Here is a 13776-nt window from a genome sequence, read left to right on the forward strand (position 1 = left end):
CTGTTTCAGTGACTTTGTCACCAAGGTCACTCGGCCTTGCTGGGGCTGAGCCTCTGCCTCTGCTGGTGGCACCGGAGCCGGCACAGGGCAAAAGCCCACATGAAATTCCCCACTTCAGCTTCAGCAGCAGTGGGCAGCCTGGGATCAACAGCTTGCAGGCTGCAGCGCAGTAGATGTTTTTTGTTTTCACAGGTACGATTTGTGTCTCTGGCTTAGAGCCCCCGGCCTGCCCACGCTGCGGGCGATGCTGCGGCTCCCGCCTGTGGCTCTGGGGCCTCTGGCGGCACCGGGAGCTCTCCGGCCTCCTTCTAGCCACTGCTGCCTGGACAAAGTTAAAAACTGACAACAACAAGGCAGTTCTGGCCTAGTTTGCACGATTTAATCCTCTTTTGACTCCTTCGAATCCCAGGCTTACAGTTACTTAGCGCGTTTCAGTGAGGAGCGCATCTGTGTGGAGCCTGCGCGGCCTGCAGCCCCCGCCGCGCCCGGTCCCACCTCGGGGACCCTTCCCCTGGGCGTCCTTTCAGGGAAGAGCGAAATTTAATTCCAGCGCCACCTTCCAGATGCTCTTTCCTGAATATGTGAGAACAGAGAGTTGCTTCTATCAGCAGGAGGCTCTTACACGGTGCTGTCACCAAGGAACGCTGCTCCTGCCGGGAGCTGCACCTCCTCACCGCGAACCCACGCCTGCAAGGTCTGGGCCTCGATTAACATTTTGTTCTTTTAATCATTCTCACAGCAACAGAGGAGCACGAGGCTGGGCAGAGCTTTGTGCTCCACCACAAGCCTTACAATGCCCGCAATGGGCAACGTCCAGCCCAGATGCGCTGGGAAGATGCGTTTGGAAGGAGGCCGCCGGATTTCTGTTATAAATAACAATATTGGCTTAGCGGAGTAAAGAAGATAAATGAGTTCTAGCTAAGGATATACCAAAGGTATTTAGCACTTCTGGAGGGATGCCAGGACTGCAAGTGGAAAGCCATAAAGCAGAGCCCGAGAGATGCTTCCCCCCCCCAGCACACACCAGCCCCGCTCGCTGCTCCCCCGTGCTGCTCCGTCCCCGAGCAGCTCACCCCCGGCACACGGGTCCTCGCACCCGGCCACTAAAACAGCCTCTTTGCTGACGGACCGGCACCGTGCAAACACTGCGGGGCTTTTAGGCTGCCCTGCAGGAAGGATCCCCAGCCTCGCTCGCCCACTGGGTTATGCGAGGGACATCTGACTGCAAGCTGATTAACACTAGATTACAACAGAGTGGTTTTTTACGGGCTTAAACCCAGATCATGCTATAGAAAGCTATCTGATCGTATCGGCGGCAGCATTGGAGAGAATCAGTGCCTAGAAGCGAACTAAGAGTTTTCAGGGTTTTTTGTCAAAATTGCTATTTACCCAAAGAGAAACTTCTGGGCATACAGGGGTTGGAGGAGGGCTGTGGCTGCAGCGAGTCCTGCGGGGCAGCAGCTGCCTCCAGGGGAGGGAGCTGGGGAGCTCTGGGTTATTTCAGGGTACTTTGGGCAAGGTTTTCATTTTTCACCAGAAAAGCTTCCAAGTTTTCCCCTCCGCCATCTGGGGGCACAGCCTGAGACAGGGGGCTCAAACACCACGCAATTCCCTCCAGGCTGGGCGAGCTCGACTTCAAAGATGGGTCACGCACCTGATTTGTGAGGGCTGGTGTTTAACCCGGGAGCAGCCGGGCTCCCTGCAGGTGGCATCCCAAAGGACAGACGTGTTCGCAGGGCTTGGTGCTGGGGTCACCTTCTGTCTGCACCCACGTGAGCAGACCTTAAGGTACCAGCGCAGCAGGTGACCAAGAGCTGGGGAACTGCTCTTTGGCCTCAGCAGCGATGTTAAATAAACAACCAACCCCCCAAAACCAACCCACCCCCTCCCCAAAAACAAACCCCCCAGCCAGCCACAGCTACACGTCAGTCCCGTCTGTCCCTCGGTGGCTGTCAGCCCTTGTGCACAGAAGATCGTTGTGGGAGGATTTCACAGCCGAGGGGTGCAGGAGGGGTCCCCCCCGGCTCAGAGAGGGGCTGAAGCCCCTGCCTCCCCCCCCAGTGACCCCCCCCGGTGCCATGCAGCACGCCCGGGCCCCTGGCCTGAGCTCGAGCCGTGGGGACAGGGCGGTTTCCCTCCCAGTGCTCCCACTTGTAAGATTTACAAGCTCCAGACACTTGAGATGTATTTACTGGCTACCAACATAATGAGAGCGTAATTGCATGTGATATCAAGCCAACTTTCCTAGAGCTGTCAGCGACAGGACGGGGTGGGATGTCTCTTCATCCAAGCCCTATCTATACAGAAGGCAGAAGAATAAAAACCATTCTTCCAGCCTTCAGCTCTTCTATTCATTTCGCCTTTCAGAAGAACTGCGGAGTCCCGTTGCTTTATGAGGAAACAAACAAACAAAAAAAAGCCCGAGCTCCTCGTAAATGAATTACAGCATGAATGTCCTGCTGAAAGCCCTCTCGCACCGAGCGGCTGCTTGCTGCCGGCGGCCGCGGTCCCAGCCCGGACCTCGCGCCCTCCAGCACGGCTCCCGCAGGCGGCGGTGCCGGCGGTGCTGCGGGTGCTGGCGGACACCCCCCGGGCACGGTGGGACCCAAGGGGGTGCACGGAGGCTGCGGCCATCAGGTGGTGGCCCTGCGGCCTCGCTGTCTCCACCGGGGATTGATGGAAGAGTATTCCTGCCCCCGCCACTGGAAATGGCGAAGAGGCGCCGTGCTCGGGGCGTGCAGCGACCGACTGTCCTGGTTGGGAAGAAAACTTGGTTAAACGCATTGCTTCGGGTGTAACGTTCGAGGAGACCGAGCTGCGTGGTTCAGCAGCTACGGAGAATCATTGTACAACGGTGAATGTACTACAGCTCCATTCATTGCCAAAACGAACGGTGTTACCACTGAAAACCTTTGCGAGAGTCAGGTACGTGTTATGTACAACGCTTTAAATCGTGTCCTCACATTTTGCTACCGATGGCCGTGAGCGATGGGCTGTCCATGTTCCCCTGGTGAGCAGCCCAGCCCCACAACAGGAGCATAAACCATAACAGAAACGACCGAAAACGCACCACACAGGTAAATAACTCCTGAGTGCAAACCTGCAATGGCTTTCATGCACATACACGGGTGTTGTATGAAGGTTGCGCGAGCCAGGCCCCTTCACGCCTCCAAACGCCACCCGAGGCCACCCGGACCTCGCTCGCGGTGCTGCACGTCCCCGTCACCGCTGGCAGGCCGTGGCGCACGGAGCTTGTGCGGTTTCCGTCTGGGCTGAGCAGGTCCAACCGTGCCGACCAGCAGTGCGTGGTGCAAAAAGGCGTGTAAATACTGTGACCCCACGACCGTGGGTTTACAAGAATTACACATCTCAGCTCTTTGCTCCGGCACCAGCCACAAAATCACAGCAGAGAGAAGGCCACGAGCAGAGACCGATCTGGCCAAGGTGAGAGCACGGCACGGCACACATGTAGTTGGTGTTTCTACAGACATCGCCTCAGGTTTTACAGATTTGGTCTACGTTTCCAGTTTTCTGCCTATGTGAGGCTGCTGGTTCGGTTTGCGCGCACGCCGGTACAGCCCCATTTGTTCTACTAAGTGCTTCCTCCAATGGCTCAAGCAGTTTTAGAGTGCGACACAGATGGTTTCCTTACGGAACACAAAGCTCTACATGGAAATGAGCATGGAAATGATCCTGCCTTTTTACAGCGCCTTCCTCCAGGAGGACTCCAAAGCGCCTTACGGCTACCACCAGCAGGTACAGAAGCGCCGCGGGGAGCAGCTCGGGGAGCAGCGGGGTCGGGAACAAGCACGGAGCCGACCCCGCACGGCACGACCGGCGCTCTCCGGGGACACGCACGCGGGACGAGCGCGCCCGGCGTCCTCCAGGCAAGCCCGAGGCAGAGCCCGGCCCCAGCCCGGCGGCAATGGGGAATGAAATGAAACCAAGGTGTCGGAAAACGGTTTATAAAAATGGCACATTTATTGCTACAGAACGGTCATGTACATGACGGCATCGAATAACTACAGATGAGAAACAGGTAATGGCCTACACCAAGCTGTGTTTGTTTTGCTTTTAATCTTCTTGAAGGAACTCCAGCACACAACCTGTTTGGACACTTCTACAAATCAGAAATACACCAAAAACATGAAAAAATCGAGGCACTCAGCCACACATTGAAAACAAGGTGTAACTGTTCATCTTTTTTTGTTTGTTTTTTTGATCTTTTTCCCTTTTTTTCATTTTTTTCCCTTTTTTTTTGTTTTTTACTGCTGCAGCTATGTGTATAGTCGCAAAATTCCCCCGTTGCGACCTACAACTAAAAAAAAAAAAGCTACCATACAGTTTCATCTCAATAACACATGGTAAAATAACATCTTTTAAATAGTAAAATAAAGTAACAAACTTTTACTCAGAATGATTCCAAAAATCTACAAAGAAGAAATATTCAGAATCTGACAATTTTTTTTTTTCCGTAATATTCATGGTATAAAAGGATTGCTCCTGTGAAAAATAAGCCAAATATATTTTTTATTTTTAAATTTAGTTTTTTTTTTCCTACTAGGGTGTACTACAGTCTATTTTATAGCAAAAAGAGCACTAGACAAACGAAGCTTTATAACAAAAAGCCAGGCACTGATACATGGTAAATCTCTGCTTTTTTTTTTTTTTTCTTATCTTCACTTAATTGCATCACAAGTAACAAGAATGAAAAAGGCCACAGTTCATATATTTTCACCATTACATAAGTCTATAATACTTGAAATGAGTATGGTCAAACCAGCACTGCACAAATATGAATCAACTTCAAGTCCCATGAGAAAGAACATGTTCTTAAAAAACAAACAAACAAAACAAAAACAAAACAAAAAGGTAGGGCCCCCCAAGGGCCCTGGTGCCCCGTTGTGTTGGAATTCATCATATTCCACCTCTAGGTTTTTAGTTTTTTTTCCAGTCAACCAGTGGACTAATTTTTTTCTTTTTCTTTTTTTTTCTTTTTTTCTTTTCTTTTTTTTTTCATTTTTTCTTTTTTTTCTTTCCTTTTTTTTCTTTTTTTTTTTCCTTTTTTTTTTTTTTTTGTGCTTGTTTCCGCTGAAATCTCTTCATTCCTGGCAATGTACGGTATTGTTCACTTCTGGACACGGATCATATTCTGCCTATTGGATACAAAGATGAAACCCTCCTCTCCCTGACCACCCGTCTTTATCGCCTTCCCCCCCAACCCCCTGAAAGAAAACAGAACAAAAAAAAAAAGAAAAGAAAAGCAAAAACAAAAGCAAACAAAGAAAACCTCGGAAGACTGAATCAGTACAAGTTGCATCACTGGTAGGACTGACAGTTGTATAAACATTAGTGTTCCTTGCAGCTACACAGAAGACAAATGGTAAAAAAGTTCTAGATGAACAGATTCCCTATTCAGCATATTCATAAATTACTTGAATGTGGAGGTGGATCGTTTCGGTAAAAGCTGCTATTTCGGTATTTTATATCGTAGAGAGTTTCTTTGCCCGGTTTGTTACCACAGGATAGAGCTTTCTAAAACCTTCATTGCTTTAAGTATCATCAGCTAAATCTCCCCTGACGAAGGCAACTTGAGATGCACAAACCTTACCTGCTTTGGGAAAGAATGGAAAAAATTCAGGAGGACACACTTTGCGGTTTGCTTTTGGGGTGGTGGTTTTTGGGGGTCTTGCCTCATCCGGAGTGGAAGCAGGACAGGATCTTCAGTTCTTCAATCCGGGAAGGACGAATGCTTATCCTGCGCAAACTACGGACCGTAAGCCTGAAAGTGAAGTTCAGTGTGCAATCTACTTCTCACGCGGTGGCCGCGCACATCAGAGCCGTCGGACACAACCTGGAGCTGCTCCTCAAGTTAAGCGAAAGCGGACTGCGAGCGGAACAACAAAAGCGTTTTCTTTCTTACACGTTCCACAAACTACACTTGTCATTTATTTTCTGTCCACAGATTGTTTTAAATAAACATGAAGTTGGTCTCGTAATTATTATTATTTTTTTTTTACATTGTTTATCAGAAGCACAGTTCTTAAAATCTCCGTGAATCGAGAGGCTCCTTTCAGGTTCCTTACAAGACCACATTACAGACAGACACTGAGTGGGCTCCACCGGGTCTGAGATCTCCTGGAAAAAAAATATGGCTTGTTCATCGTCATTTCACTCTCAACACCATCCAGCGTGACAGTACGCACACGAAACGGAAGCCTCCACCCCGCTGAGGATACCAGCGCTCAGAAACAGCGGCTGCCGCTAACGTCGGGTGGGATTCGTCTTTTATTACCCCCACTTGCATGGAAACCAGGCCCGTCGAAAGTCCGGCGTTCTCAACATAATACGCATTTGTACCTCTGGATCAAACCTTAGTGCATTCTCCTCTACTGCTTTTTGTTTTTATCTAGTGGTTTAATCCACCTCCACATTTGAGAAACTTATCGACAAATCAAAACACTTCTCAGTTTTATCGCTACTGAACATATTTACAGTTTTCAGCACGCACACAGCTAATCAAAATGTTTATGGGTATGTCGAAGGTGATCACATGGTAGCTATCATATTTGTTCTTTACGTCTTCAGAAACAAACATAAAATTCAGATTCTCGTATCTCACTATTTCATTTAAATGAGACTTTTTTTTCAACCACACAGATTTTTTTTTTATAAACAAAAACTGATACAATGTATTAAAACACATAATAACAAGAGTCTACATGTAAAAATATAACTTTTACATACACAATTCCAAAATAATGATACGTTTGCCATTTGTTGCATAAAATTTACAAATGTATTTTTCATTACTATATAACTGGCAAAACAGGAGAACAGATGGAACATTTAGACCGTTTGATGGATTTATGGCATTTATTCAGTGTTGATAGGTGGAAAATCTACTCGAACAGGGAGATTTTATTTAAAATACATGCCAGGTTTGTGTGGCTGTAAAAATAGAAACTGGAATTAGAGACAAAAGGATGCTGACAAATACTTAACTAGGAGCACTATCTGTTAATTGTACTGTACACCAAAGTCAATCATTATTAAAGATTCACTATGGAAGTTGGTTCAATTGTGCCCAGACTTCAAAGCTAGTTATCTGATGAGTTGCTGTGCCATAGTTTGATCTATGTTACTATTAAATATGTTAAGTAAAAACTTCATTCATACTGGCCAGAGAAATACTGTACTACCACCCCTCCTCGAGAAAGTGCAACTTAATGCTTTAGGACTCATAAGGCTTGTTATAATGCTGCATGATGACTGAAATTGGCATCTTACAAATAAAGGAGGAGGCAGCAAGTGGTCTACACTTAAATAATCCACTTAAAAACAAGAGAAGAACAACGCAAAGAAGTCAATCGAATCTGTCACACTACTTGCAGTTTTCCCCCCGGATGGTTTCCCCCCCCCCCCGCCCCCCCAAAATCTGACCATGTATTCAGAAACGCCTCACTGCACACTATTTAGGCTACACACATAGGTAACACTTTTAATCGGTTCGTTAAATCACAGCCACTTTGATTATGTTATGCTTCTGATGATATAAACATTGGAAGGCACAGTGGTAACATTGTAGCATTCTAACCTTGTACCTCTGAAAATCCCAGAAAAAGGGTCAACCAGAGCAACGTCACCATGCGACCAGCTCGCCTCGCCGGGCTCGGTAACGCTGCCTGTAGTATCTACACACGACGTGACTTTTTAAGTCCTGTGTTCCCAAAAAGACCGAAGAAACAACTCTCTACTTATTTATGAATGAGAAGCAACGTCAGGGTCAGCGTTTCGTTCCTGCACTACCCCTCCAGAGACAGAGTTGGCACTACAGGTTACAATAACAAAAACAGGGGAGAGGGACAGAAATAAGACAAAAAAATCCTTATTTACAGTAAAATCTTCTTTTTAAAAAAGTTAATCAGTACTATTTTTTTACAGGAGCAAAAAAGTCTGAAACAAATGAACAAAAGCTTACCATATTCACTAAATTTTTAATATATATTTATATATATATTTATATATATATATTTGTCATAGGTCTATAAGATCCATCTGTTCCTCCTACCCTAAGGAATGGCTAATGTCATCACTTCAGTTTTCATTAGGACGTTTGCTGGTTTTGTAAATATCTGGGCAGCAAAGCTTCCCTTTTAATATCCAGTAAGTATAAACACTAGCTGTCTAGCACACCAACAAAAACGCTCATTTTTTTCTTCAGAAGTACACTTTTTCATTATTGCAAGTTTACAATTTTTAAATTAAATATTTTTTTCAGACTTACAAATTAATTATATTTTTTTTTTTTTCCAAAAGAAGTTTAGGCACAAATGCATTGTCCCACAGTGTGGAGAAGATTGCCATTCAGTCTCTAGGCTGTGCACTTACAGCTCGTAACATACTGCGTTAGACATTCTGAATGATATGTTAAAGAGAGTCGTCCCTCAAGTTGCACTTTTTGTTTGTTTTTTCTTGTTTTTAATAATCGGGAATGCTGAAACCTCTTGCGTCTGTGATTCTTAACTACTCAGACTTGTCTTATATTACAAAAAAGGGGTTAAGGAGAAGTGTTTATGTGGGTTTAAGATAATACAGCTGTTAAGGAAGTGGTCTCTTGTTTAAATGAAGAAATGTGGCAACTTGGACCTGTGAAAGAAGTAAAAAAACCACATCAGTCAAGGATAGCTGAATACGCGTCACTATAGCCTCTCTAAACACATGGTCTGAACGTGCCTTTGGCCATGGGGCCTGCTGGCAGCATGACCTGCTTCCCACTTTATAAGGGGTGCCCCTCGCCCACCTGCCCGCCCCCAGCAGCCCAGGGGACGCGCAGCTCTGTGCCCGGGGCTGACCTCCCCGTGACCGGCTGTTTGGGGGAAGGTTCCCAGCACCCGGGCGCTGCTGCAAACGAAACTTGCCTTTTTTTACATCTGTCCCATGTGATTGGAGGCATCTCCCATCCCAGGGTGGGGTCCTGCCAGGGAAAGTGGAGGAGGATCTGAAGAGACTTTCTCTTCTTCCCTTCTTTTCAGACAGGCTGCTTTAGGATTCAGGTTTCTTTCTGTTGAATTGAAGCAGAACACAATTTCAAACGTTCACATTTTTACATCAGGCTGGCTTTGACATTGCACGTGCGTTTAAAACAATTCTCAGTGACTTGGTAAAGTCAGGCTGCAGGAATTCAGGGGGCTGAAGCAGATGACGCAGCCCGGTCAGGTCAATGCCGAGACGCAGGCAGTGCAACTCGGTACACACTCTCTGCAAATCCCTTCGTGTTTGCGCTTTGCTAAGGAGCGGCCAAGCTTAATATTGAATTTGGAGCTTGCTAAAGAATGTAAAATGTACCGAGACTGCCGAGGATCGCCGCCAACATCTGCGGTGCCAGAGCCACAGGCGAACACCAGTGCCCCACTGCGACGCCGGGTGCTCTGTGGCGCTCAGCAGTCCCTGGGGGCCAGGTCCTGTCCCCTGTGTGTCACCGGGTGCCCCTGGGCAGCCTTCCCCAGACTCAGCGTGGTGCCTTTTGTCCCAGGAGGGACGTGAGGAGCTAGGGAGGCACTCACCTCTGACTTGCTGCTCTAAGCTGAGGATGACAGCCACAGCCTGGTGCAAAATCAGGAGCTTCGTCTGGGGCTTGTCGCTCTTCAGGTGGAGTTGCACCATCCGGCCCAACTCCTTGAACGCCTCGTTGATGTCGCGCACGCGCAGGCGCTCCCGAGCGTTGTTGGCCATTCGCCTCTCCTTTTCTCGCTCGGCTTTCTGCTCGGGTGTCAGGTCCTCATCGTCGTTATTGCTGGGAGACAAAAGGAATACATTATTTTCTAATGACGTGGAAAACAAGCAGGGGAAAGATTTTAAACAGAGTTTGTCCAAAACCAGGGCTACAAATCAGTCAAACACCTTATAAGCTATTCGTATTTGCTGTTCCTCTTCCAGTGAACCTGGGCAAAATTCAGTCCCCTTAAATTTTACACTAAGTTGGTAATCAACCTTTACATTCTGCAAGGAAGGTACCTTAAAGAAGTGAAAATGTACTTTTTCAATAACATGTTTTATCACGGTCGATACCTCAACTTTTTAAGTCATGACAAATGTTGAGGGCCCGTGTGGTTGCTGCTGCAGTGACAGATTTGCTGACAACGAGGGAGCACGCTCGTTGTCATCTAAAACAAACAGCACTCCAGGCCCTTTTTATATTTCTGTGACTTTCTTCTATGCCGAACGTAAGATTTGAGATCTGTTCAGCTCAAGTTTTATAGCACGTGGCCCTTGGGGTAGCAGAGGCCCCTGCAGACTGTCTGCAGGTGACACGGGCAAGGACCGGAGAGAAGGTCAAAGCAGAAACACTAAAATATAAAGAAGCTACAGCATGCGTGTAAAGGCTCTTGTGCAGCTTGTACTTTTTGCAGACCGTCCTTTAGAAAAAACTTTCTCCGCTATCAGCAGCGACGGTGGCGGGGGCGGGCAGCTCACGAGGCACTGCGCAGAGCCCGGGCACCGAAATGCCTGTGGGCAAACGGCCACAGGAGGAATCGACGGCTGCAGAGAGCCCTACAGTGAACTCGTGCACCATTTCTGCAACAAAACTGCTTTCCAGCCAGATGAAATAATGATTTTAAATTGAAAACACATCAGCTAGTGAGTCACTGCCACTATGCAATTTGAATTGGTTATGCAAATAGAGTAATAAATTTTCAGCAGCCCTAACAACATGGATTTAGATATATAACTAAATATCGGGAGTAACCTTTTAGAGCCGCAAGCATGTTAAAAGCAAAAATGTTAGCCTACAAAAGCATCAAAGCACGTATAAATATGCATAAGCGGCAGCGTAATTGTTGAATTAGCAAGAACTACAACCACCTTACAGCAGCATCAAGGTCCTTTCTTCTTACCACGTTGGAAACGGACATGAAAGCCTCACTTATGCTTATGGTTACTTCAACACATTTATTCAGAGAAAATCTCAAGTGTCACACGTTTTCTCCAGTCGTAAGAGATGTGAATGCGACTAACAGCTTAAAAATCAGTGTGTGCAGGCTTGAGAGGTCAGAATCTCGGCGCTTTTTCTGTGGCAAAATGTCTGCTCAGATGTTTCTTACCTTGCCTCAGTTTTTACACAGACAAGCAGACACGGAAGGAGAAAAGGCAGTAAGACATGGCCACTCACAATCATTAAAAAAATCCCCTAAACAAAACAGAATTTCAGCCTTATTTGCAATTTGGCTGGGTGATTTGGGACTCAGCTGATGATAAAGAGTATCTGCGCTCCTGAGCTGTACCTCAGGTATGGTGAGATGCAGGTGAGACAAGGGAAATTTAGGATAAATGGGACAGCTGTGGCCTGCCCCTTGTTAGGTGGTTCGTGTTTGCTGTGCCCATAGACATTGCTCAGGTTCACCACGGGCACGAGCTCCCAAATGATACAATACAGCTAGGATTTAACTAATCCTTTCCAAAAATGTATAAACAATATGCAGCACAAGCCTTGTCCCACTAGCAGTCCAGATACACTCCTGCCTTTCCTAAGCATCTCAGCCTCAAAGGAGGAGAGAATCCTCCTGGCCCTTCCCAGGGCGAGGAGGCAGCAGAACGCCCATCTTCTTCCAGGAACTACGGGAGGGCCAGATCCTCACCTGCTGTAATAATGCCACTAAATCTGCCAGCTAAACCTACACAGCTCTAGAGATTTACAGAAATTGAGGACATGGCATGACGAATTTATTTTAAAGGTAAAAGAAAAGAATACGGTTTGTTAGTTCAGATGCAGGTGTGATCGACTTTTAGGCACATTTTTAAAAAGATGCCAATCCACACTGTATTCCCGTTTGCAAGCAGAGGCAGAGAGGAATAGCAGTATAATTAACGCATTTTAGCAAAATACAATTTCTTTAGAGATTGTGGAGAACTTGGTCAGTGTCCAAATTTGTGAATTGTTCAAATTTGAGGAAGTCCTGGAGTACAAGTACCAGAAGCGTACTCAGTACTGCCAGAACAGCCGTTCTGTTCCACTTAGGCTGTGGTTTTACCTGCCAGGAAAAAACCTCATAGTTTCCTCCTGTTCTGTTCACTTCATCAAAATCCAGTAAAGGAATTAAATGAAGCGACACTATTATATACTGTTACCTAGATCTTGACCTAGTAATTGATTTGATATCCTTCTTGTCATCCTCTAGTTTCTTGTCCTCAGAAGATTTTGTGTCCTGGAGGTTTTCGTCGCCCTCGTCGTCAGATTTGATTTCGGAGCTACCTGAAGAGACGCTCTGCCCTTGCAGTCCAGCTGGCATGCCTGGGAGAAAACACACGGACGAGCCGTCAAACACTGGTTACGCGAATGTCAGAGCGATCTGGGTCCAAGTCCTCTGCCTCTGCTGCCCAGTGAAGGGTGACCTGTGCGTGCAGCCCCAGATAACTGGCACTGAGTGAAGCGTGAAGGCCCTAAAACTGGTTTCAGTGATGGCTTTCAGGTCTTGTTCTGCCCCTCAGCCTTTAGGAATAGTTCACTGATGCCTAGCTGCAGCTCCCTTTCTTCAATCACTACCTAAGTTTTCCCTCATCTTAAAAAAATAAATAAATCTTTAATATGTCATTCCTCCCCAAATACACTAAATACCTCTGCTGCAATGAATGAGCAAAGACCTTGTAGGCCATCCCAATAGAAATTTTGGACTCTTCCACACTTCAGCTGGAAGATCAGCAGCCTCTACGAATAATGACAAAGCCCAGATGTCCTAAGATGGGTTCGCTTTGCTCTGAGTCTGCTTTGCAGCAACCCTGCGGGCGTGCACGAGGCTGCGAGGCTGATGACAGCGCGGCACATCATGCGAGCCAAGGGCAGGCACACTGCTGATGCCCTTCCCGCGGCTGGAATTGTAAACTGGGTGGAAATTCCGAGTTTCACCTTAAATCCACATCTTTTTGATGGGCACCCTGCAGCGCCTTGGATACTTGCCAGATTTGTTTGGTCAATTTGCAGAATTATTTTGGTAATTGGGCTGCTTTTATGTGTCCCTGCCCGTGGCGGGCGTTACCTTTAAGGGCCCTCCCAACCCCAATCACTCTGCGACGCACGGGACCGAGGCAGGGGGGCCCGATCCCCACGTTGCGGGGCTGTTGCCTGGCGGTACTCACCCCTGTAGGGGTCCTGGGGCGGGTTCAGGTCCGGGGACGTGGCCGACTGGACGGGCAGCTGGGGCACCGGCACCTGGTTTGGCACGAGCGAGTGGCTGCCGCGGAGGCTCACCCCGTCCTCGCGGTGGGCGCCGACCTGGAGGCGGAGGAGAGAGGGGCGGTGAGAGGAGGCGGCGGTGGCCTGCAATGGGGCCATGGGGACCCGTGGCCCTACAGCCCTGGGGTCCTGCTGCTGCCCTGGGGCCTTGGGGCCCCGGTGCCGCCCTAGGGCGCCGTTGGCAGGCCAGCCCGGGCTGGGTGCCTCGCCAGAGGGCGCCGTGAGCCCGCAGAGCCGAAGCCCGGCCGGGCGTGCAGGCGGCCGAGCGGCTCAGGCAGGTAAAACGTCAAATTGTCTCCCGGGGTGCCGCAGCCGAGCGCGCCGCTTCGCGCCCATCTGTCTTCTATCATGTCCGCCAACAGATCTGACAATTATCTTAATGCCCATATGCTTAATTGCGGGCTTCTCGATTCCCCCATCGCTAGCGGAAATCCTGCAGGAATTTCAATTTGGCATCCGACTTCTCGTTTCGGGGATCGGCATCGCGGGCCTGCCATTTTTCCCCGTCCCGCCGGCGAAGGCTCTGACAGCGGGGGCCGCGGCAG

At 48.1% G+C, this 13776-nt stretch overlaps 1 protein-coding gene across 41 annotated transcripts in view; it reads right to left on the reverse strand.

The window, feature by feature from the left end:
• Nucleotides 1–3962: 3962 nt before the first annotated feature.
• Nucleotides 3963–13776, reverse strand: part of LOC310889247 (transcription factor 4) — a 211733-nt gene continuing 201919 nt past the window's right edge. For 32 of the 41 annotated variants that reach the window (XM_083816476.1, XM_083816475.1, XM_083816454.1 and 29 more), the window contains 5 exons: nt 13135–13270; nt 12130–12292; nt 9567–9796; nt 8922–9064; nt 3963–8649 (listed from right to left, as the gene is read on the reverse strand). In XM_083816476.1, coding sequence (XP_083672602.1) covers nt 8928–9064; nt 9567–9796; nt 12130–12292; nt 13135–13270 — 666 coding nt within the window. In that variant the 3' untranslated portion in view covers nt 3963–8649; nt 8922–8927. The remainder of the gene's footprint in view (nt 8650–8921; nt 9065–9566; nt 9797–12129; nt 12293–13134; nt 13271–13776) is intronic. The other 9 variants (XM_083816463.1, XM_083816456.1, XM_083816440.1 and 6 more) reach the window with 1 other exon arrangement.

This window comes from Anser anser, assembly GCF_964211835.1.
Source record: "Anser anser genome assembly, chromosome: Z".
NCBI lineage: Eukaryota > Metazoa > Chordata > Aves > Anseriformes > Anatidae > Anser > Anser anser.